Source organism: Panicum virgatum, chromosome 9K, assembly GCF_016808335.1.
Source record: "Panicum virgatum strain AP13 chromosome 9K, P.virgatum_v5, whole genome shotgun sequence".
Lineage (NCBI taxonomy): Eukaryota > Viridiplantae > Streptophyta > Magnoliopsida > Poales > Poaceae > Panicum > Panicum virgatum.
Window position 1 is genome coordinate 53,604,918 of NC_053144.1, and position 23,706 is coordinate 53,628,623.

Sequence of the window (23,706 nt, forward strand, 5' to 3'; positions counted from 1 at the left end):
TTCCTCTTCCTCCCTCACGCTGGCCTTGTGGCCGAGCTGTCTGCGCCCCATGCGGTTGTGCCTTGTCTCGATCTGCTGCGCTAGAGCGCCAGCCATGGTGAGCTGGCCGCCCTCCCTTCCTTCGTGTGTTGTGCCCGTGCACCTCCTAGCCGCGGCTCCTGCTCCAGCCTAGTGCCCACGCATAGGCTTAGCTCGAGGAAACCACCACCACTCCCTGCAGCGTGCAACGGCCGCCGCTCAGGCAACATGCGGTGGCCACTCCAAACAATGAAGAGGGGCAGGGGTATACTCGTCCCGTAGGAGTGTTTTGTGGTCTATTTGAGTAGGAAATAATATTATATGAGCCATATCCGGTAGCAAATTGGTAAGAAATAATAGTGTCTTTTGGCAAAGATGTATTTTTAGTGGTTTGTAGCAAAAGACATCTAGCTACTGTCAATTGAATATTCCAGACCTTGTATTGTAAAAAGATCTTCTGACCCCTGCCCACGGCCCCACCCCACCCCACCCCACAAAAAAAAAAAAAAAGGGTGTGGCACGACGCGACCGCGCGAGCCATCACTTGGCAGTTGGCAGTTTGGCACTCCCTGCTCCGCCACGTATGGCTGCAACGCTCCCTTCGTCCGCCGCAGCACCGGCGCTGCTCCTCCGCCGCCACACCGCCGCTTCCCTATCCTCCCGCTGCCGCCAGCGTTGGCAGCGCCCGGCTGCCAGACGGCGCGATGACCCCGGAGCTCCGTTGGAGATTCGGGGTGCGCGGTGGCTGCCGCCACCAGCGCCTACCGGATGCAGTGGCGCGAGCGGAGCCACTCCTACAGCGGAGGCGGCAGGGGAGGCGCCGTACAGAGGCAGCGAGGCGCAGGGGTCGCTGTGGATGGTCTTGCTCGCCACCGCGGTGGTCGTGTGCGGCTCCTTCGAGTTCGGCACCTGCGTGAGAACTTACTTTGATTGAGCCATAAGCCATGTAGGAGTAACTGCAATACTGCATATATACTTTTATTTATTAATTGCACAAAGCATGCTTGTAGTGGATAAAATTTTAACCTGCCGTTCTTGATTTGTTTCCAATGTGGTTTGATCGACATGCTATGCAGGTCGGGTATTCTGCACCTGCTCAAGCCGGAATTGTGAGCGACATTGGACTGTCTAACTCCGAGGTAAGTTGGCACTTGGCATACACATCCTTCTCAGGACCACGGATACTAGCATCTTTGTTGCTTCTATCTTGGCTGTGGTCTGTGGATCCATAGTAGCAGAGCAAGAGAAGCCATTTCATTTTATCAAAGCTGAATATGAATTTATTTCGAATATCTCACAAGGGTTTAGTTGATGAAGTAGCTAGGTATTATAATATGATTAAAATGTAACCAAGCCAATGCCTTTGAACTTGTCTTCTTTTATTTCTGGAATTTCGATTTTTTGTCTACAAAATATAATGTTGGACAGAAGGCCCATCTGTTGGTTTCAACAAATCATTTTGATTCATGTCAACCTGTAGTTTGGTGTCTTTGCATCTGTCTTGACGATTGGAGCAATGATTGGTGCTCTGACTAGCGGCCGTCTGGCAGATGTACTTGGACGCAAAATGGTGAAGTAATTCAACTGCTGGTCGGGATAACTCAGTGGTTGCTCATATTCACCCTCATGATATCGCTTCCATTTTCATTTATCACAGACCATGAGGTTTGCGGCAGTTGTAGGCATTTTTGGTTGGATTACTATATATTTTGCCAAGGTATGATCCACCATCAGCTATTCTATTTCTTCATATGTTATTTTCTAGCTACAAATCCATAATGCTTGCCTGGAATGACATATTGACATGAAGGATGCTATGATGCTCTATGCCGGAAGGGTTCTGTTGGGCTACTGTACCGGGGTTCTTTCCTATGTGGTGAGCACAAGTAGTTCGTTTGTTCTCAATATGAACCTGAATTTTCATTTTTCTAAAACTTTGTTTAGACAATGAACACATGTTCCAGCCTCTGTAAAAAAACAGCAAAAGTTTGTGCACAGCTTTAAAAACTTTCTTAAGACCTTGTTTTATTCAACAATACTATTTAGCTGCACTAATATTTCCTGGGGTTATAATAACACAGGTGCCTGTGTTTATATCTGAAATAGCTCCAAAGGATATCCGAGGGGGCCTTGCAACCTCAAACCAGGTTAGAGAAATTGGAGCCGAAGTGACTCTTTTTTTTAGTGAATCTTAAGAACTAATATGGGCACTTTTGCATATGCAGTTGTTCATCTGTTCAGGGTGTTCAGCTGCTTACATTATTGGAGCACTTCTTTCATGGCGCTCTTTGGTTGTAGTAGGTAATAAACATTTTTTTTTCGTCCAATACAGGGAATAACTATATATTTACATGTATGTTGTCCAGCATCAAGAGAAACTAATGCAGCATTTCATGCAGGATTAGTACCTTGTGCGGTCCTACTTGTGGGGCTTTTCTTCATTCCAGAGTCTCCAAGGTGGCTGGTGAGACGGTAACTGTATTTACGTGTAATATGGCCGTGATGTAAAAAGTTGATATTTTTTCTAGTTAATTTCATACATTGTTAGAGGTAAATAACATAATTTTTTGTTGTCCATGGTTTTCATCTAAGGATGGCGGTCATGTGGCAGGCAATTTTTCTCGTTCTCTTTGTTTCCAAAGATATTATTGTACAAATTCTGAACTCGTTGATTTTTTTACTTATAACAACAATATTTTGTTACACATGGTGAAATATATCAAAATAATAATAATAATATAAAATATAGCATCGTTTGTGAAAGAAATCCTTGACTGAAGTGATAACTTCTAATTGTACTCTATTCTTTGATGATATTACAGGCCAATATAGGGAGAGAGAAAGCGTTCCATGCTTCATTACAGAAGTTTAGGGGGAAAGATTATGACATTTCTGAAGAGGCTGCTGAGATCAAAGTTATTTATTCCCAACACAACTTCCATTTATGAAACAATGTGGACCATAAGATATTCAGACTAAATATTTTATTCAGGGCTATATAGAATCAAATCATAGATTACCTAAGGCAAGGATTCAAGATTTGTTTCAGAGAAAAAATATTTATGCAGTCACGGTAAGAATTATATCCACTTGATCTATTATAAAAGACCTTATAATTTTCTCGTAAAAAGCAAAAGTTCAGATGCTAATGGTGCAAGCTATTATTTTCTGGGAAAGTGTTAAAGTTCAGAGCTAACTCTGTAACTTCGATACCCAGGTTGGTGTCAGCCTGATGATTTTTCAGCAACTTGGAGGAATAAATGCCTTAGGCTTCTATACAAGCTATATCTTTTCCTCCGCAGGTATTTGAACTAGATAAATTATTTTCACCTGACAAAACGAGGTATCCACAATTTCTCTTTAATGAAACTTCAGGGTTTTCTGGAACACTCGGGACCACCTTGATTGGCATTATTCAGGTTCAGGATTAGCCAGTTATTTCAATAAAAGTAACTGGTCATAGCATTTTTTTTCTATAGTAGATTTTTTTTTAGATTCCAGTCACATTGGTTGGGGCCCTTCTCATGGATAGGAGTGGAAGAAGAGCTCTTCTTTTGGTATGGACACTCCAAAACTGGCCTGGCATACACACAGGAAAAATAGAGTGTGATGTGTGATATTCTTCTGTTTTTTAGGTCTCTTCATCTGGAACATTTCTTGGCTGCTTTCTAACCGGGCTTTCATTCTATTTTAAGGTAGCATAAACGTCTTAGTTCTGTCAATTTACAGAGGAACAGTTCAGTTTCATTTTTTAAATTAGCAGTTAAATGGTATTAGTATTTACAAAAAAATATTGTTAACTGTTGAACTTTATAGCATGTTCTAGTTTGGCTCCGTGGTTGTCTATTGATTCGTTCAATTGTAAATTTATTTTGATTCCTTTGGTCCAGGTTAGTTATTTGAGAGTGTGTTTGCATGCAGTCTATAAGGTAGCTGCAGTTATTTGCGCTCCTTGAATTGCTAAAGCCCTATTTGGAAAGCAGGAATTTCATTGAAAATGGTTCAATTTTCGCTAGGATTAAGAAAATTCTTCTGAATTCCAAATGGAGCCTTGAGTTTCATGCATCTTATAGCTGATGATGGGATAAAAAAACAATACAACAGCATTACACACTCCCACTTCATATGTATGAGGCTCCATTAAATAGCTAGATGGAATTCAGAAATATCAACAAAATGAAACTGGCCAAGTCAACACAATCAAATAGTTGAACAAACATGAAGTAAATAACAATTTTGTGAATTTACATGGTCTATCAATGTATTGTGGCTAGACACAAAATGTAGTAAACGAGTATTTACTTTTCTTTATCTTTTGTGTTAGAATGTGAGAGGAGGAGGAAGATGGCTGAATGTCTGTCTGTATTGAACATCCCCAAATGGGGTATATGTAGTACATGAGAGCCCAAACCCTAGACTAGAGTACAAAGACAATAATACCCTTAACACCCCCCCTCAAATGCAAAGCATATGCAATTGCATTGCATTTGGAAGAGAGAAAGAACACTAAGCACTAGACTTAGACACATTACAAATTTACAACACTAAGATAACTGAAAACATCCAAATCTAAGTCTCCAATATGTTGTAGTGGCATGCGAGTCTTGAAACCTTGCCAAGCCGAGAAGGTGCAAAGAGAAGCACAAAAGTAGAGAGTCGTGACGATGAACGTGCCTTAGTCAAAGAGTCGCGGACTCGCAGAGGAGGCGACAAGGAGCAGCAAGGCGCAAATGGACGAGCCATCACCGCACGGATCCGGACGGGGACAGATCCACACGCATCCGGACAGGCATGGCTGCACAAATCCGTGACAACCAAAACTGCAGTAGCAGTCAGAGGCTACAAGACCGAAAGGGAGAGTCGCATCGACGACAACTGGAAAGTGATTATCCAAAAGAGGTGGACAACCACAAAGGAAAAGATAGCAGTCAGCTATTTGGCAAAGATTTTGTGGACTTGAATGACAAAGGCGAGTTGAAGGAGCAAGATTAGCGGATTCAGATGGACACCTCAAGGAAATAAAGACCAGATATTAGCAGCAAGCAGAGCAAACAACGTGGTCCGGTACATTGTAGAGCAGAGCAGCACAAGGCAAAGCAAGGCAGAGCAGAGCAGAGTGGAGCAGCAGGACAGATCCATCCTCTTGGAGGAGAGGGCCCATCCATCCCGCCGTAGCCCCTTGCAGCGGTGGCTCGGCGGCACAGTGCGGGTGGCCTGGTGGCACGGGGACGCAGAGGCGGGGCCCCCGGCCGGCCGTGCGGGAGGCCTGGTGGCGCGGCAGAGGCGCGGGCGCTGCAACCGGTGGAGGGCATGACGCGGAGGCGCGAACGGCGCGGCAGCCCGCGAAGGCACGGTGGACTGTGGAGGTGCCGCGGTTGCAGAGCCGTGACGGCTGCGGAAGGCGCGGTGGAGACGCGGCGGAGGCGCTGTGCGCCGGCGAGGAAGATGGCCGGGGGTCCGGGAGCCGGGCACACGGGTCCGGGAGCCGGAGGAGGATCGTCGCCGCATGGCTCCTCGGCGGCGGGCCGGAGAAGGGGAGCAGCTCGGCGGTGGTACATCCGCCGAGCCACGCGCCCGAGACAGCGACCAGCGACCCCCGATGGAGAAGCGTCGACCGGCGACGTCGAGCTCGGGGAAGGGCAGATCGGGTCGGGGTGACGCTCGATCTGCACCTGGAGATGCCAGATCGAGGCCCGGCGGTGCTCGATCTGCGCCCGGGGATGACGAATCGAGGCCCAACGGCTGCGGAAGGTGGAGCTGCGGAGGAGAGCACCGGCGGCCAGACAGGCTGAGGTAAACGGGCGGCGACTTGCTTGCTGCTGCTGCGACTCGACTACGAGAGAAAAAAAAGGGTTTGGTGCTCAGGTTGCTGCCCCTGGGAGTGGAGTTCGCTCCTCCCAGGGGCAGCGCAGTGGAAGACGGCGACGGAGGCGACCGGTGAAGATCAAACCTTCGGCTGTGATACCATGTTAGAATGTGAGAGGAGGAGGAAGGCTGAATGTCTGTCTGTATTGAACATCCCCAAATGGGGTATATGTAGTACATGAGAGCCCAAACCCTAGACTAGAGTACAAAGACAATAATACCCTTAACATTTTGATTCTGATGTTATCCATGATTTCTATTCTTACAGGCACAAGGACTGTACTCACAGTTGGTTCCTACTTTGGCCCTTTGTGGCATATTGGTAAAATTACAATCACTGAAACTCCTATATTTATGTAATCTAAATGCGAATTTATTTATTCCATGACTTCAAGCTAATTCTCAGAGAATCTCTAGGAAGAATGCTAATTGGGATCAACACTGTACATTATGAAATACTGAAATGGATCCTTTCTGAAAATAACACCATTGAACTTTTGGAGGCTATACACTGTTTTTTTTAAAGGAATCGGCAAGAGTTTTGCCGTTCTTGTATTAATATAGAAGAGTGAGAACAAACCAAACGGCCTAAGCAGAAAAAGAGAGAAACAAGGTTGAGCCCTAGCCTATTCTCCCGGCCATAAATCTCTCGGGCATTTAGCTCCCGCCAAGCGCCAGGCACGAGCTTCCTCCTTGAATTTTGCAAGCAACGTTTGGACCGATGATCCTTCTTTTTATTAAAATAGATATATTACGGAGCATACTCAGTTGGAATGGGACCAGTTCCTTGGATTATCATGTCCGAGGTAAGAATTTCTTGGGTATGTAAGGAAATCATGTTTTTCAGCGGTTTATCTCCTGATTTTTTTTGACAAGATATCTCCTGATTTGTTGCCATAGATATTCTCAATCAACATGAAAGCAATAGCTGGAAGCTTGGTAACCCTAGTCAGTTGGATTGGTTCCTTTGCGATTTCTTACTCATTCAACTTCCTTATGGATTGGAACCCCGCAGGTAAATAGGACAATTTGAAAGGAAATATTTTCATTAGCTGAGGATTTAGCTACAAAAGTATTGATCCGAAGCTGCAACGTGTACCTGTTTGGTTGATGACTGTACGTAATTGTTGGATACTTTCTGTATGCAGGTACGTTCTTTTTGTTCTCTGCAGCGAGCCTGGTCACTATTTTGTTCGTGGCAAAGCTTGTACCAGAAACTAAAGGGAGAACACTGGAAGAGATCCAAGCGTTGCTCCAAGCCAGCGCGTGAGAGACTGTGATGAAGGACGTACACACGCTCGTTACCCACAAGGGATTCAAAACATTGGGGTAAATACTCACCTCTTGTAAATTATTACCCACAATGGATTCAAAGCATTGTGGTGAATACTCACCTCTTCTAAATTCTCGCCTTGTGTTAAATTCTTGTGATTTGGTGAAGGATATTTTTATTAATTTCAGCTCGTCTGATTTCTTCTTCAGTGTACCTTTTTCAAAAGATAAGATTATTTGACTAGGTACGGTCTTTAAGGTATCTCTTATGCTACATTGCTAATGACCATAAAGGTGACATCATGTAAAAGTACTGAATTTGTATTCTATAGTCAAATATTTAAGACAGTTGTTGACCAAAGATTAAGACTCTTCAATTTTGGCATGCATCATGCATGTGTGCCTTAAAAAGCATAAGTGTACCTGAAAATTACTCAAACTGAAAAAAGAAAGAACAATCGATGGGCCACTTCTCTTCTCAATGACGATGTATTCAGGAAGATGATCTCTTTGTAAGGATGAAATCCTAGAAAGTCGGTGTATTCAGCCATATCGCCAGTATCAAGGACATTAATACATTGTCGCTGTCAGAGTCCCACTCAAATTCCGCTTCCGCTACCGCAACAACTCCCGCCGCCACTCGCCCAGGATTCCTGTCTTCCTGATCTCCTGTTCCTCCGCTCCAACCTTCTTTCCAGACGAAGCTGCCGCGATCTCCTGATCGCGTTCAGGTCCAACTCGTTCAGATCTCTGGTACGTACGTTTACTCCGGCTCTGCAATTTGCGTCCAACGATCGATCTTACCCACCGCCGCCACCATACCATACGTGTGGGTTCCGAGATTTTTGACCTCGATCGTCCTAGATTCAATTCACCAACGACTTGCAGTCTGCCGTGCTATACTAACCAGATCCGTCCCTCGGCCACCGCGCGCAGCCGCCCTTGCGATTCTCGGCGGCGATCGAACGAGAAGAGAGGCAGGGATGCCCAGGGGCGGAGCCAGGAATTCTAAATGAAGGGGCCAAGCAGCTATTTGGAGGGGGCCAAAAGCTAATTAGAAAAATCATACAGTGTAATTTTATATTTGATTAGAGATTCTAAATAGAATTAATGGAGCATTAGGGGGGGCAGGCCCCTGCCCGCCCCCCATGTGGCTCCGCCCCTGAAAGTAAAGTAAGGGGACGTTGGGTCATGGTGGGGCCACGTGTCGAGCGTCAGGTGGCAAGGTCTTGGGGCGTCGACGCGGGAGTAGCGGCGGCGAAAGTAAACTAGGGTTAAATGTTTGGATATTTAGAAACCAGAGTTAAGTTGACATAAGAATATATTTATTAACTATCCATGATATCTAAAAAGTTAGGTATAAACAAATTATATCAGCTAAAAGACTAAAAATGATAATGATTACTCAAAGATCATACTTTGTGAAATATATAGTTAAAATATATTGACACAAGTAATAAATAAAAATTAATTTTATATGTCTGCACTAGATTAGTGTATTCTTTAATTTTTATATTTATACAATCATCATTATATATATATATAGTAGACTTACAACAAGCATAGGGGGCCATGGCCCCTGCCAGCCCCCCCTTGGCTCCGCCACTGGATGGCGGCAGGACTGGAGCTGCCCGGCGACCTCACCGCCGCCGTCCTGCGCCGCCTCCCGCCGCGGAGCCTGGCCGTGTCCCGGTGCGTCTGCAGGGCGTGGCGCGACGCCGTCGACGCGCGCCGGCTGCAGCGCGCGGACCTGCTCCCGCGCTCCGTGGGCGGCATCTTCATGAACTACTGCACGCTCTACTCCCCGGAGCTCCTCTCCCGCCCCACCGCGGGCCGCTCCGTCTCCGGCGACCTCGAGTTCATCCCCGGGATCTCCGAGGTCGTGGACCACTGCGACGGCCTCTTGCTCATCGAGGAGACCTCGGCCGATTACGTGGCCAACCCCGCGACGCGGCGGTGGGCGCGGCTGCCACCGTGTCCGATGCGGCGGACGGGGGACGACGCCTTTCGCCAGATCAAATGCCTCGTCTATGATCCAACCATGTCACCGCACTACGAGGTGTTCTTGATCCCTTCTTCCCTCCCTGACAAAAACCCGAACCCTGACATGGCGCCATCCAAGTGGCCGCCATCATCGCACGCACTGCAACTGCAAGTGTTCTCATCAATAACTGGGTGCTGGGAGGAGAGGTCCTTTGTTCTGGAAGGAGAGCACCGGGAGGAGGTTCGGGATGAATGCCGCGTCATCGACAGCAAAATCTATTGGCGAGGAGCGCTCTACGTTCTCTGCAAAATTGGTTTTGTTCTGAGGTAGGCTGGGTATTATTCCTTTTTAGGATCATTCTTAGATTTCCTGGTGTAACTATGACTAGACAATATTGCTCGAAAAAAACTATGACTAGACAATGCGCTGCGCTGACCTTTTGTGGCTTCTTCTCTTCTTTTTAGGATATCCATGTCAAGTGCAAAGTACAGATGGGTTCCGGGACCATCACGTGTTTGAATTTAGGCACTATGGATACCTTTCTTTGGGAAGATCGGAGAAGGGGGTTTACTGTGCATTCCAGCATGATTGGCAAGGCCTTCGAATTTTTCACCTCAATGAATCAAGTGCTCAAGTGGGATGGGAATTGAAGCATTGTGTTGATTTCACATCCTTCGCCCGGAAGCTTCACGAAAGGGACTGCAGTGAGCAACATGAAGGACCTTGGATATTGCAGGATATCAACTATTACAAATATCCTTATGGGAATGATAAGCATAAAGAGGCAGTGGAAGATAACTTTGAATGGAACTCCGACGACGATAACGTTCTCGACACAGAGGATATGGTTGAAGGGTCCTATACGGGACATACCAGCTTTCTTGGATTCCATCCTTACAAAGAGATTGTCTTCTTGGATGCAGATTTGAGGAGAGCAGTAGCTTATCACTGGAATACCTCCAAGTTTCAGGATTTGGGCAACATATACCCAGAAGGTTACTCTGAATCTGCTATTAATTGTGCACAAATAGAGGCCGCCTTCATATACACACCGTGCTGGATGGAGGATTTCCCAGGAAATAATTTGGAAGCACGGATTGAAGATTAGCACAAATTAAATGTGTGCTACTTGTGGAAGCCATGGAGTAAACAGTGCAGTCATGTTTTACTCTCTGTCCTTATGCCGTGTGTTTCTGTTTGGAAATACATCAGGATCAAGACCTCTACCCTATATACACTGCTGGATTACCTTGATCGCCTTTTACTTCCCAAATAGGAGCGGTTCATCAAATGTTCGCATGTAGCACCATTTCGTAACTACTTGATATGTTCCGCTGCATATTTGTTAATAATTTTTCTAGGTATAGCGGTGAATCACATGGGAACACCTGTGTTGGCTGCTACAATTTCAATTTCAATAATTTGAAAGTCCATGGTTTTGTAGGAATTTGCTGTCCTCTCGTGTTTATGCTTCCTAGCGTCCGATTGATCACACGCAGTATATATAAATGATATTTTTGCACAAAGTTCCGTGTGTGATCCACTCATGGTGGTCGATTTCTAGGGTGGATAAACACTTGTGGAAATGAGTTACCACCCTAAACAGTAAGCACCCACACTATATGAACGCTCTCGTGCACACTGTACCCATACCAACATCTCGGAGAGAGTGGGTCTACGCATCATGAGCCATGAGGTATGGTGTCTTGCTATATATTAATGGGCACAAACCCGGTCAACAAATTTTGGACTAGGGTTACTGAATATTACACTAAAAAATTTAATCTAATAACGACAATAAAACACTCATACTCCATTTTCAAAACGCAAGGGTCATTTAATTTTCTTTCGTTAGGAAAAGACTTCGACAAGCAATTAGTGGTCAAATAGCCCGAAACTACATTTTAAGACATATACTTTTACGAAATTAGTGGTCAAATAGCCCGAAACTACATTTCAGACATAGGCTTATATTTCAAAGGAAGCGAGTATTTGGACTTTGTATTTTTTTTTTTGTCTCTGTTTCTGGGCCTTAAATAGCCCGAGTGCTGGGCCTTACAGGGCCGCCATCACAGTCATCTCGCCCTCTTCCATCCATCACCGTCCTCTCGCTGAGAACTTGCGTCTCCATTCCCGTCTCGCCGCCGCCGCTCCTCGCGCCTAGGGTTCCTGGATCGCGTCGCTCTGCTCCAATCTTCTGCCTGCGGAAGCTGCTGCAAGTCTCCTGATCGCGCTCGAACGTCGGGGTACGTTTTGAATTCCATCGCTCTGTAATTAATTTCCGTCCGTCTAACCAAACGTGTGGATTTCGATTTGATAATCGTCCTGATTCATCCATACGTGCTCTTCTAGATCCGTGTCCCGGGATCCCGGCCGCCGCCGCCGCCGCCGCCTTTGTGATCTCGCCGCTGAGCAGGAACGAACTGAGGAGATGGCAATCGGGCGGGAGCTGACCGACGACCTCATCGCGGACATCCTGCGCCGCCTCCCGCCGCGCGGCCTGGCCGTGTCCCGGTGCGTCTGCAGGGCGTGGCGCGACCTCATCGACGCGCGCCGGCTGCTGCGCGCTGACCTGCTCCCGCGCTCCGTGGGCGGCATCTTCATGAACTACACCGTGCTCTATTACCCGGAGTTCTTCTCCCGCCCCACGACGGGCCCCTCGATCTCCGGCCACCTCAATTTCATCCCTGGGTTCTCTAAGGTCGTGGACCACTGCAACGGCCTCTTGCTTTGCACGGAGACCACGGACGACCGTGACTACGTCTCCAACCCGGCGACGCGGCAGTGGGCACGGCTGCCCCCGCGCCCAACCTCGCAGATGGGGGACGCCTTTGACCCCATCAAATGCCTCGTGTATGATCCCACGGTGTCGCCACACTACAAGGTGCTCTTGATCCCTTCCCTCCCTGATGAGCCCAAGTCAATGCTTGACTCGGAGATGAAGCGATCCGAATGGCCACCGTCATCATACGCACTGCAAGTGTTTTCATCAAGAACTGGGTGCTGGGAGGAGAGGTGCTTTGCTCTTGAAGGAGAGCGCTGCAAGGAGAGGTTGTTTGTTTCCGAAGGAGGGCATATGGTTCAAACCATCGCTGACATGAAAGTCTATTGGCGGGGAGCGCTCTACGTGCTCTGCAAAATTGATTTTATTCTGAGGTAGGCATTCGTTTTTAGGATTATTCTTTGGTCTTCAGGTGTAATTATTGCTTAGACTCTACGTTGTGCTGACCTTTTGTGGCTTATTCCTTTTTTTTTTAGGATATCCATGTCAAATGCAAAGTACAGATTGGTTCCGATGCCATCAGACACTGAATTTAAGCGCTATGGATGCCTTAGTTTGGGAAGATCAGAGAAGGGGGTATATTGTGCATTTGAGCATGATTGGCGAGGACTTCGAATTTTTTACCTGAATGAATCAAGCGATCAAGTGGGATGGGAACTGAAGCATATTGTTGATTTTACGTCCTTTGCTCGTAAGTTTCATGCACGTGGGGACTACAGTGAGCAACTTAAAGGACCTTGGATATTACAGGATATCAACTGTTACAAACATCCTTATGACAATGATGAACACAAAGAGATAGTAGAAGACAACTTTGAATGGAACTCGGACAATGATAATGTTCTCAACACAGAGGATATGGTTGAAGGGTTCTATGAGGGATATACCGCTTTTATTGGGTTTCATCCATACAAAGAGATTGTATTCTTGAATGCAGCTTTGAGGAGAGCAGTAGCTTATCATTGGAATACCTCGAAGTTTCAGGATTTGGGCAACATATATCCAAAAGATTACCTTGAAGTTGCTCAGCATTGCACACAATTAGAGACCTCCTTCATATACACACCATGCTGGATGGAAGATTTCCCACAAAATAATTTGGAATCATGGATTGAAGATTAGGGCAAATGTGTGCAACCTGTGGTAGCAATGTATGTAGGACAGCATATTAATGGTTGAGTCTGTCTCTCTAGTTTATGTCTTATGTCAATATACTGGGAAATAATCTGAGTGCTCATCTTCATTTTCACTTTTTTTTTTCTTTGCTTTATCATTTGTTTTAGATCTCTGTAATAGTGCCATCAGTTTGTAAAATGTGCCAAGATACACAAATCAAACGTTTTACCTTTGTTCTCCTTTTTGTTCGGTTATAACTAGAGATTACTTGAAGAGTCGTTAACTTGCAGTGGTCTCTTTTTTATTCTTTATTCATCTGTCCTTAAGCCCCAGTTCAAACGAACCAAGGTAAGAAAGGCAAAATGAAGGGGGACAAAAGCAAGGGCTCACATGGTTTCAAAGGACAAGGGGGTTCCAACTTCCAAGGACAAGAGAAAATGTCCTTAAGCTAGGCTGTTTTTGTGCCATCGCCTCCGTGCTCATACCTTTCCTCCTCTCTTTCTAAGCTGCAAGACTATCCATGGAACTCCTTGATCCGGCAATAGAAGGTTGATTCATGACGTAATGTGATCGGTGTTTATAGAGGGTAACGGGTTACAATGGAACTATAGCATGTCTTCGTGTGGAGCTAATGTCAACATGTGAGTAGAGACTTTCTACGGATGCACGTCGGGATTCGATTTTGCACAACTCATGTGAAAAAAAAAATACTGACTACTTAAAAAAAATAACACAACTCATGTGCCGCGTGTTGTCATTCGGTCCCCTCAATTCGAAAAAGAATCCTCTGTAGTACCACATAGTGCAATTGGATCATTTATGTGGGTAGCGCCAAATCCACATGTAATAAGTGACCATGCAGAGCGCCGTTGGGTCATTTATGTGTGTAGCCCCAACCCCACACGTAAGTGACCACGCACTGCTGCAAACGAGCCCCGTCCTTCAATTCTTACATCCGGCATCGCTGGCGAGGAGGAAGGGGACCCATCCAACTTCACTTTAATTCTATTAGTGTCTAAATTGTTTTTTTAGGAAACCATACCTGTATTACTGTGTAGGAAAACCGTACACATACGCATACAAGTACGAAAGAGGAGGATACATGGACAGCTGTCCAAACCATCTAGCACAAAGGCCCCTCAGAAAGCAAGATATTACAATTAGGTCCCTGGACCCGTGCTTCCCGACAATGCCAGATTTCGTCCTCGTCCGCCGCCGTGAAGCCGTCGCTGGTCATCGTCGTGGAAGAAGACTCCATGGCCACCGAAGAACTGGAGGAGCCCTATCGCGCAGAGGCTTTGAGTAGCTGCAGTAGTCACCCGACGCGGACGCCAGGATTGAATCGCCATGGAAGGAACATCGGTCGGGGGTACACCCCGAGCGCCTCCAATCCTGGACCAGAGCTCGTCGACGATGCTTGCCGACAGAGAATCAAGCTCGATCCACACTCCATCAAGCCGCAACACCGACAACCGTCGCTGCATCCTTGACCCGAGCCGCCGGATTCGCCGCCGCACGAAGTCGACGAAGAACAGACGAACTCCTGTACACGGGCCGGCAAAACCAGACCCCACCTCCACGAGCACGTCGACGGCACCGGAGCGGAGCACCATCGAGACGGGACGACCTCGAGAGGACCTTATTCCAAGGTGGCGCCGCCGCCGGAAACCTAGACCTAGACACCCTAGGACCTAATCTACACCGCTGGGATGAGGACCACCATTCCCCCACGGCACCAAGGGCCAGAGGCCCGCCGGAGACAGAGGGGAACGGCGACCTCGCCGGCGGGAGCACGGGCCGCCTCTCTCAACTGTTCACACGAGAGCCTTCGAGAGAGAACGAGGAGTCTATTTCGTTGGGCTTGAGAGAAGCGGAAGGAGAGATAGAGGAAAGAGAAAGGGAAAATGAGAAATGTCTAAATTGTAAACCTTAGTAAGATGGTTTCAAGCATCCATCTTATTATGTTTTTATGTTTTTATGTGTTCTCCAAATTGTGCCCTTTGAGGCCTATGAGTGGAGAGACAAACATAAAATTTGTATTTATGTAATCCCGCAATTTGTTTGCCCAGATTTTCTTCTCCTTGGCAGCACTCCTGCCTTTTATTTCAAAAAAAGAAACGAACATAAAATTTGCATGACTTGTTCGAGTAGAAGAATACGGAAGTGGCGTTATCACCCAAATTCAAGTAAAATAGGGTTAATTTTGATGTCGACAAGCTCATTAAGGACAAGAAAAATGACCCATAAGCTGTCGCAACAAGTATATCATTTAGTCAATGGGCAGAGAGGAGGTATTTTGAAAACATATAAAACACGTATGTGATACAGTGTAAGAAATTGACATGAAATGTTGGTGTTTGAAAACCGCATAGCTTGCAGGTTGGGTTTTGCAATTTTCCTTGGATCGCAATCACAACAAGTTTAAATATAATACATGTCCAATTGAAAAAAAGGAAAATTCTTTATATGCCATTAGAATTAAGTATTTTTTGCGAGTATTAAAATTAAATATAATACATGTATCACCAGGATTGTAATCACAATAACCGTTTAAATAAAATACATGCCCAGCTAAATCATGAGAATTCCTTACATGCCTGTTTAAATATGATTCTGTATAACAAGAATGCAGTAAGACAAAGAGCTATGCGGTTAGTGGTGGACGGGTGGAGTAATCAGGATACATGGAAATGTTGAGCTGGTACCACATTTAAACAACAAACTAGTATCCCGTGGAAAATGATCGATAAATTGATATGCAGATACATAGAAAGCATCCAGAACTTACAGGATAAAGGTCGGTAGCTCCTCATGCAGCCCAAAGTTTGAATAAAATTTGGACCGCAAACAACTAAGAGCCCCGACTAAAGAAAAACTAAGTCTCTGGGACCAATCAGAACCTACTATAATGCTGTGCTGCCGCAAACAATTGCTGATAATAAAGAATACCAAAAACTTTTGGGGTCTTGGAACCAGGCTTGACTACAGTATCAAGGATTCATTCAGAACTGAAGTGTGCACTCAGCATGTCAGAGTTGTCATAGCACTGGTTTGGGTTACCTACACTGAGTACCTCGCTTAGCTTGGTCCACTTTTGAACCTTATAAGTATATTGTTTTCTTCACAGTTTTGCCTGAAACAAAATTTATGCATCAGCATATGTGTCACTAGAAGGCTTATCAAAGTTTACAAGAAATGAAATAAAGGGAAATAAAGAAATAGAAAAGCTGAAATGGAATTGACTCTGTCCAGGGAAATAAAAAAAATCTATTGTGCCAGCACAAAAGAATACGAAATACAAAGCAATTCCGTCCTAATAAGCGAAGGTAATCTAATAGAATCACAGTACTCAATACTTGACAGAATTAGCTTGATAATCTTTTGTCCACTACAATTTTCTCACTAATATAAATTAGTTCTGTGAGCAAATATGTTTTCCCATTTTCGATGTGACCAAGCTCGTGTCAAGTAGCTTATGATTTCAGCATTCCGAGAATATGCTACTAACCTAGGTTAAGTTCAAGGATATGCCATTATATAATTGGCATGTGTGGGTCATAGGACCGAAACACAACTTCGGAGATTGACTGTAAACACAACTTCGGAGACTGACTGTACCCGTATGTTAATGGAACACGAAACTGGAATATTTAAGAAATTCCCCAGGTAACATGTAATGGTAAAAGGTGGCAAGTGAAGTCAGGATGAACATTTTTTTTTTTGAAAGACTGGACAATTCCGGCATATATTCTTCCAACCAGGGTTCAGGATCTCAATATTGGAATGCTTTCTGCTGATTGACCACTATACTGGTGAAAATAATTATGGCAAATGTTTCAGTATTTGACGCTGTTCTGAAAATATTGTCAACGTTTCTTCAAAAATCATGGAGTTACCTTCATAGAAGTACTTCTAAGTCTAACATAAGTCTTGGTATGGATATTGCTATTGGTTTTACTATTTAGGCATGTGTCCCATCTTTAGATATGCAAACAATCATATCAGAAGTACTTTTATTTCATGCTTCATGCTTTGTGATTGACTTTTCTGTAAAAAAAATCTCTCTAAAAAGCAAATAAATAGCAGAATTTTTCTTTGAATTTTTCCCCAACCTAATGGTTTTACCAGACACAGAAGTCCCAAGATTCTTCAAAACGATGTACCAACTACCCGGATCCTGAACCCACAACAAGACTATTTATGCATGAAAAAGTTCACATTGGATATGAACAGCACAAAACTTAGGAAACCTTGAAACTAAAATTACTAATGACTACTAACATCTGGAATACGTTAAACGCAAAAGAGAGTGAAATGTCCACGTTTCTGAACTACAGGAGCATACATATAAAAACTACTAAAATTCAGTCAACATTGGTATGCACACATTATAACACAATGGAAGAGTAAGGTGCGCGAGATGTGAAAACCATGGTAGACATGACAAAACATTATTGGATGTTCATTTCTCAGTGAAGATTTTTTGTAGTGATTCAACAAGACTATCAGATTCCATCTTTGACGTAGTTGGCAATCATTGAGACTCCATAAATGTATTGAGATGACACATGTTATGAATCAAGCAGAATCTGAGTTGCAGATGTGATAGTTGCATACCCCGGTGATTTTAGTGCAGATCCATGACCCCAGGATCTATGTATCCAATAATTTATCTTGGTTCTTGCTTGCTTCCAGTTCCAGCTTTTTACTTTCATCCCTTATCACACGCTTGAAATTACTGAGCTCGGCAGAGTCATCACCATACACCATCTTGATGTTATCCAGGCAAGCACTGAACAAGCAGAAAAATCAAATCACCATTCCGATGTTGAGAGAAGATCATGCAGATACATAAATATGGACTTAACAGCAGACCTGCAAGCTTCCCGGTCGAACCTGCTGCGTGGCACGCCAAAGAACTCATCAAAAACCTTGGGTTCCACCCTGCAGAACAAAGGTCGGTCTAAAATCGCAAAGTCAGAATGGCATCTGCATTGCACAAAGAGCATCACCAAGCCTGTGACAAGCAACTACCTTGGTAAATGTTGCAGGTGCGGGTGGCCTTGTCGTAGTTGATGCACCATCCATCGTCGCCGGTCATGCTCCTGTACAGCTGCACGCATGACCAACATCGTCGCCATCAGTTGCTCCACTAATGCACAACAACAAATTCCACGCTCGAATTGACCGAAATCTCGCATCTTTGATCAGGAAACATTCCATTTCAAATTTCAGATACTGGAAAAACGCCGAGGTTATCGACGGTCCTACCTGGAGGTCATCGGGGTGGTCGGCGAAGATCTCGTCGGGGGTGGGGAAGTCGGGGCCCTTGTCCAGCTTGCAGCACGCCCCACACCCGCTAGCGCACTTCCACCGCACCTGCCGCTTCGCCTTTGCCTTCTCCTGCAGCTGCTGCGGTGGCGGCGTCCTCCCCTTCCTCTCCTCGCCGCGCTCGGGACTCCGCGGGCCGCGGGCTCGTTCCATTTCCGCCGGGTGGCTCTTCTTGGCCTCGACCGATGTCCTCGCGCCGGATTTCTTGTTGCTGCTCGGGGTCTCGCCGTGCCGAGGCAAGGGCTGCGGCGGCGGTGGCGGCGGGGACGGGGACGGGGGCTTGGCCACCCCCCGCCGCTGGCCCTTCCTCCTCCTCCCGCCCGAGGACAAGGCGGCGACGGCGGTTAGCCGGATGGATATGGACCTGCCTGCGCCTGCGGCCACCGCGGTGGATGCCGCCGACGCCGCCCTGGCGCCGCGCAGCAGCAGCATCTTCGCCTCGCTTCTTCCGTTTCTCCCTCGCTTTCGCTTATCCCCTCCCTCCTCGCGCAAGGCCTCAAGCAGGCTCCCGGACCCAAAACGAAACTTCCAACAGCCCAATACGAATATTGTGGGCCTCCCCCATGTAATGTGGCTATTGGAGGCCCATAGAAACATGGCTTCGTTGCTCACGGCCCCTTTGGATCACCTAGAACTAAACGTGTAGCCTGTCTACCGTAGCACTGTCTCCCAAGTCGTTGGATCAATCCTTCATGTCAGCACATGATTAGTGAAACGTGACTACTAACCGGAACATGTTTCGATTTATACTTGTTGCCTATCCACTATATACCCTGGTTCTGAATCTCTGACTTTTTTAAAAAAAAATTACACAATACAACTCAAACATTTACAGACGTACGCGCACTCACGTCTTTACATGCTCACATTTGCAGCTAATAATTTTTTGAGTGGCACCTACATTTACATATGACATCATGAACATCTCCGTAACTGCAGGGAATATCACCCCGAAACACCAATCATGCGCTAGAAACAGGAAACGTTTCGCTCACCACGAAGCTGCGCCAACTAACCGACATCACTTGCAGGACAACGAGAAGCAGAAAGAAACCTGACCATACGCTGCGAGAAGACTCTGCACCGGCACCTAGCGTATCTTGTTTTGGGGTAGCTAGCTACTAGCTAGCTAGGCAACCACTGCAATGGGCACAGCCTTGAGAGGCACAGCCAGGACGTTGCCGGTGGTGAACCTTTCGCTCACGTCCAGCTCCTCCGCCGACGTGCCCTCCGGCAACCTCCACTAGAACGCGTGCAGCAGCGACGCCAGCAGGTGCGGCGCGACGCGCTCCGCCATGGGCAGGCCGGGGCACTGCCTCCGCCCGGACCCGAACGGGAGGAACTCGAAGTACTTCCCCTTGAAGTCCACCCCCGCCGCCTTGCCCAGGAAGCGCTCCGGCCGGAACTCGTCGGGGTCGTCCCACACCGCCGGGTCCCGCATGATCGCCCACACGTTGATGAAGACTGTGCAGCCCTTGGGCACCGCGGAGCCGCACACCTCGACGCCGTCCTCCACGGCCTTGTGGGGCACCAGCAGCGGCGCCACCGGGTGCAGCCGCATGGCTTCTTTCACCACGGCCTGGAGGTACGGCAGGCTCGCCGCGTCGTCCTCTCCGATGGTCTTCTTGCCGCCGAGAGCCCCGCCGATCTCCGCGCGCGCCCTGGCCATGGCGCCCGGGTTGCGGAGCAGCTCGGCCAGCGCCCACTCCACCGTGACCGTGATCGTGTCGCCGCCGGTGAAGAAGACCTCGAAAACGATGGCCTTCACGATGTCTAACTTGCAACGCAAAACTCCCCCCAATGCGCTTCCGAGTTCCAAATTGGCACGATGCAGTGCAGTACGGCTGATCACTTAAGCAATCATGAGTACACCAGAGTTCACTTAATGGAACAAGTTGCTGCAAAATATTCTTCAGCTTGATTTGTAATATTCCAGATCAGTAAGTATGTCTGTGGTAAACAAAACGATCACAAAGGTCGCCAACGTATCTATGTGCCTTCTAGCCTGCTACAACATAGCACAAATACTAGAAAAACACCACAATGCATCATTCAGTTGTCTGTATCTCCCTCAACATGTACCTCCTTCACTGCCAGGGGTTCATACCAGGCAGGCTCAAAACCAGCGGCTTTCCTCGCTTCCGTATTGAAAGGGGGCTTTAGGGGTCCCCTGAAATATTCTCTAACAATCCTATGGAAAGTCTGAATGACTGCTGCTTCATCTTTATCTACGCGGTCGCCTAGTTTGCACTGTGCCAAGCCACATTCAACCTGTTGGGTCATCAGTTCATCTTCTACCTGCTGAACCGATGTTGGTTCATCTCTCACCTCCTGAACTGCCTCATCATCAGCAGTACCATCTCCTGGCAGCCCAGGAGAATGAGGTTCAGATTGAGGAACTGAATATGATATCGGATCATCAATGTAGGGCCTCAGGCACAGGAATCTGAACCATCTAACACCAGCAGCGCAATGTGTTACTTCTTCAGGATAAATAATATCTTCTAGCAGTTTTGCTGTCTGTTCATCCCCACCTGCGCGGAATCTTGATATGGTTGTTGGAAGGACATCTAATCCCCTAGCCTGCATTCAAAATTAATATTAATTAGTTATTTATGTGTTTTTATAAAGAATAATTGTTTATATGTAAATGTGGCCAATAAGAGTTTCTCATGGACAGTGAACTCTATATACTACTACACAGTCCATATAAATGATATCCTTCGCATAACCCAAATAATTACTGCCTTGTAATCTGCAGATCACTCAAGTGACCATGGTGAGAGTAAAAAAAGGCAGCATCTTATGGGCACTTAAACCGAAGCATGTGAAAGGAAGCAGAACAACTCTTGAAAGGTGTTCTATGCATGTTTACTGAAGAAACTAATTTGCAAGTATTACTTGCTCGACTAGAGCAAACAAGAAGCACTTTGACATTTCAAATATCTTGATTCTGAAGTTCATTTAATTTAATTTCATATCCATGTTCAATTACCATATCAAATTGTAGCCTCAGGGGCGGAGATAAGACTGGTGAAGGGGGGCATGTAACAGCAGTTCAGCTCAGAAAATCCACAGTAAACCTAAGTCATAGACCAAAACCAAGGCGTAACACCCTGCCTAGCACAGTTCGACAGCACAGAACCTTGCCAACCACAGCACTTTTGCTCTAATCTGGGCTCCAACACTGTGTACCCTCTTGTATAATTCATTGTTTCTTATTGTTCTGTACAAATTAACAATTTGAATTTGTACTATACAAATCATGAAGAATAACCGCAGCTATGTGTCCGGTCAAAACCTTTAAGCATAAACCTTTTTTTTTGACATTTTGACTATCAATGCATTGCTGAATTGTCTATTGATGATTGTGGGAACTGGGGAAGGCTCATACTATGTCAGGGGATGCCCGGAAGCTCATTTTCCTACATCGTGCTCAGAGCATCAAGATAATCTACCGAGAGTCCTAGTACCACCCCCACGCAAGAGCGCGGGGGCAGAGGGGCGGGTGGGGGGACATTTTAGTGCTAAAAAAATGAAGTTCTAAACTAGGGTTTTCTGCCACTTTTCAACCTTCCCAAGTTCAAGAAGAATATCGGCCTAAGTCTCAAATTCTATCGGTTTAACATAGCAATTTTGAGAAAACCCATAGAATTCCATATTCAAGGTTACAACAGACAACATCAAGCTCAAGCTACTCATCGCATTGACTCAATTTTGTCAAATATATGCAAGTTAATTTTGTCAAACTACGATACAGGCATTGCTCCTCACCTCGTGGACGCAGTGCTCGACGGCGAGGCGCGCGAGCAGGCAGTGCGCGGTGCGCATCGCCGAGTCCCAGAGCCCGTCGTGAGCCGGGAGCGCGCCGTAGCGCGAGCCCAGCTCCCTCAGCCGCGCGGAGAGCACCGTGTAGTGGCGGCCCTCGTCCTGCGCGACGCGCGCGAAGTCGTCGAAGAAGCCCCGCGGCATCCGCATCTGCGCGCCGAAGCGGGCGACGATGTCCCAGGAGAGGTCGACGGCCCAGCTCTCGGTGTGCGCCAGCGAGTGCAGCATCGCAAGCCGACTCTGCGCGCTGCCGCCCTTGCCAAGCTTCGGCATCCGCGACGGCGGGAGCAGCCGCACCTCGGCGCTCCGGGCGGGGCGCTCGGGCGGCGGGCGCGCGGGGCGGGACGGGTCGTAGGGGAGCGGGATATCGCCGCGCAGCCACAGCGACGCGGCGAGGTCCCCCAGGCGGGCCTTCTCGTCCGGGTCGGCCGTGGAGAGGATCCGCAGCGCCCAGTCCACCAGCGTCGTCGGAGGCTGCTGGTCTTCCAGGACGCCGCTGCCGACGACGTGTTCGCCGGCGTCGGCTGTGGCCTCCATCTGCAGCACAGCAGCACCCGCCGCACGGAATGAGTATCGGAGTTTATCCGCCGGCGCCGCCGCACTAGCGCTCCTCTGCCTAGGTTGTTCTTTGTTCACAATTCAGACACAGGAAGGGGAAGAGAATGGCCTCATCCTTTATGGGCCGTCGCTCTTCCCATATGGGCCGGAAATTTTGGCTTTTCGAATGTGTATGCGGGATTGGGCCGTTTAAAAGGGATTGGTCTCTTTCAAGAAAAAAAAAGTAGGGATCAAACATGTTATCAGTTTATTTTCCCTCTCAAAAAAACATGTTATCAGTTTTTTAACCTAAATTCCCTTAAAAAGTTTTTACTCTAAAAAAATGTTCTCTATTTTTTTAGTATGACACAACGTATTTTTAAATACTACTGCCGTAACTCTCTCCTAAGGTGACTATTTTAAATACGTTTTCATTACACGTTGTCTACATAAGTTGATGTATTATCTCTGCAATATCAACATAAGTTAATACGGAGCATAGCACAAGTTAATACACTGTTTTCTACATACATGGTCTTCAGACTTTCACATAAAGCTTATACATACTCCCTAGTCTATTTAGGTTGATACAAAATGTGTGAAAATGAATTTGAGATTATATTTTTTTAAAAAAAAAACTGGGACAGTTTCAAAAAAAAAAGTGACCTGGGACACATTAGCATTCAATCTGGATCCGTAAATATTACTGTCGTTACCGAAGCACATTTGCAAGAAAAATTCAAGAAAAATTCTACACTCGCAAGCTTCCATTCGGCGAGGACAGCTTGGATAGGCAAAGGCCCACGAGGCCGGAGTGGATAACTATCCAGTACAATCTCTGCACAAGCCTGATGGATATATGCATGGTAGATTTTTTCCAGCATCGCCTCCAGCTCCGAGCAAGCGTTCAGAAATGTCCCTTTCTTTTCTCTTCCCGCGGCAGAAACCGGGCGCTGGCGGTGGCGGTTTAATT

At 46.6% G+C, this 23,706-nt stretch overlaps 5 protein-coding genes and 1 pseudogene across 11 annotated transcripts; 3 read left to right on the forward strand and 3 right to left on the reverse strand.

Annotated features, from left to right (window-relative positions):
* The first annotated feature begins 507 nt into the window (after positions 1–507).
* On the forward strand, positions 508–7,415 carry LOC120652280 (sugar transporter ERD6-like 7). Of its 7 annotated transcripts, none has more exons than XM_039930055.1 (18): positions 508–931; positions 1,095–1,157; positions 1,499–1,588; positions 1,676–1,735; positions 1,829–1,894; positions 2,100–2,165; positions 2,244–2,319; positions 2,418–2,482; positions 2,841–2,933; positions 3,011–3,091; positions 3,236–3,320; positions 3,394–3,437; positions 3,513–3,575; positions 3,654–3,713; positions 6,152–6,205; positions 6,630–6,689; positions 6,784–6,898; positions 7,032–7,415. In XM_039930055.1, the coding sequence occupies exons 1-18, from the start codon at positions 602–604 to the stop codon at positions 7,151–7,153; spliced, it is 1,593 nt and encodes a 530-aa protein (XP_039785989.1). In that variant the 5' UTR covers positions 508–601; the 3' UTR covers positions 7,154–7,415. The 7 variants fall into 7 exon arrangements, with proteins under 7 accessions (XP_039785989.1, XP_039785988.1, XP_039785990.1 ...); XM_039930054.1 differs by having other exon boundaries at positions 543–931; positions 6,630–6,704; XM_039930056.1 differs by lacking the exon at positions 6,152–6,205 and having other exon boundaries at positions 543–931; positions 6,630–6,704.
* A 1,349-nt stretch (positions 7,416–8,764) lies between these two features.
* Positions 8,765–10,613, forward strand: LOC120648125. The gene is made up of 2 exons (XM_039924877.1): positions 8,765–9,465; positions 9,604–10,613. Exons 1-2 carry the CDS (start codon positions 8,765–8,767, stop codon positions 9,656–9,658), a joined length of 756 nt encoding a protein of 251 aa, XP_039780811.1. The 3' UTR covers positions 9,659–10,613.
* A 591-nt stretch (positions 10,614–11,204) lies between these two features.
* Positions 11,205–13,310, forward strand: LOC120652284. The gene is made up of 3 exons (XM_039930063.1): positions 11,205–11,385; positions 11,492–12,295; positions 12,398–13,310. The coding sequence occupies exons 2-3, from the start codon at positions 11,571–11,573 to the stop codon at positions 13,041–13,043; spliced, it is 1,371 nt and encodes a 456-aa protein (XP_039785997.1). The 5' UTR covers positions 11,205–11,385; positions 11,492–11,570; the 3' UTR covers positions 13,044–13,310.
* A 2,436-nt stretch (positions 13,311–15,746) lies between these two features.
* LOC120652287 lies at positions 15,747–18,853 on the reverse strand. The gene is made up of 5 exons (XM_039930065.1): positions 18,309–18,853; positions 18,072–18,150; positions 17,913–18,000; positions 17,655–17,829; positions 15,747–16,170 (listed from the first exon to the last, which is right to left on the reverse strand). Exons 1-4 carry the CDS (start codon positions 18,798–18,800, stop codon positions 17,691–17,693), a joined length of 798 nt encoding a protein of 265 aa, XP_039785999.1. The 5' UTR covers positions 18,801–18,853; the 3' UTR covers positions 15,747–16,170; positions 17,655–17,690.
* Positions 18,854–19,278: 425 nt separating this feature from the next.
* On the reverse strand, positions 19,279–20,417 carry LOC120648126 (annotated as a pseudogene).
* LOC120652285 (uncharacterized protein HI_0077-like) lies at positions 20,246–22,838 on the reverse strand. Its single transcript, XM_039930064.1, has 2 exons — positions 22,143–22,838; positions 20,246–20,951 (listed from the first exon to the last, which is right to left on the reverse strand). The coding sequence occupies exons 1-2, from the start codon at positions 22,731–22,733 to the stop codon at positions 20,421–20,423; spliced, it is 1,122 nt and encodes a 373-aa protein (XP_039785998.1). The 5' UTR covers positions 22,734–22,838; the 3' UTR covers positions 20,246–20,420.
* Between the last annotated feature and the right edge of the window lie 868 nt (positions 22,839–23,706).

Excerpts from the sequence above, each read along its gene's own strand:
- LOC120652280 (XM_039930054.1), top strand. The coding sequence starts at position 602 with ATGGCTGCAACGCTCCCTTCGTCCGCCGCAGCACCGGCGCTGCTCCTC. Across the intron at positions 3,714-6,151 it reads GGCTTTCATTCTATTTTAAG|GCACAAGGACTGTACTCACA; the intron begins GTAGCATAAACG and ends CTATTCTTACAG. Across the intron at positions 6,899-7,031 it reads TATGGATTGGAACCCCGCAG|GTACGTTCTTTTTGTTCTCT; the intron begins GTAAATAGGACA and ends TTCTGTATGCAG.
- LOC120652284 (XM_039930063.1), top strand. The coding sequence starts at position 11,571 with ATGGCAATCGGGCGGGAGCTGACCGACGACCTCATCGCGGACATCCTG. Across the intron at positions 12,296-12,397 it reads AAAATTGATTTTATTCTGAG|GATATCCATGTCAAATGCAA; the intron begins GTAGGCATTCGT and ends TTTTTTTTTTAG.
- LOC120648125 (XM_039924877.1), top strand. The coding sequence starts at position 8,765 with ATGGCGGCAGGACTGGAGCTGCCCGGCGACCTCACCGCCGCCGTCCTG. Across the intron at positions 9,466-9,603 it reads AAAATTGGTTTTGTTCTGAG|GATATCCATGTCAAGTGCAA; the intron begins GTAGGCTGGGTA and ends TCTTCTTTTTAG.
- LOC120652287 (XM_039930065.1), bottom strand. The coding sequence starts at position 18,800 with ATGCTGCTGCTGCGCGGCGCCAGGGCGGCGTCGGCGGCATCCACCGCG. Across the intron at positions 18,001-18,071 it reads CACCTGCAACATTTACCAAG|ACCGACCTTTGTTCTGCAGG; the intron begins GTAGTTGCTTGT and ends TTGCGATTTTAG. Across the intron at positions 17,830-17,912 it reads TTCGACCGGGAAGCTTGCAG|TGCTTGCCTGGATAACATCA; the intron begins GTCTGCTGTTAA and ends CTGCTTGTTCAG.
- LOC120652285 (XM_039930064.1), bottom strand. The coding sequence starts at position 22,733 with ATGGAGGCCACAGCCGACGCCGGCGAACACGTCGTCGGCAGCGGCGTC. Across the intron at positions 20,952-22,142 it reads TCGAGCACTGCGTCCACGAG|GCTAGGGGATTAGATGTCCT; the intron begins GTGAGGAGCAAT and ends TTTTGAATGCAG.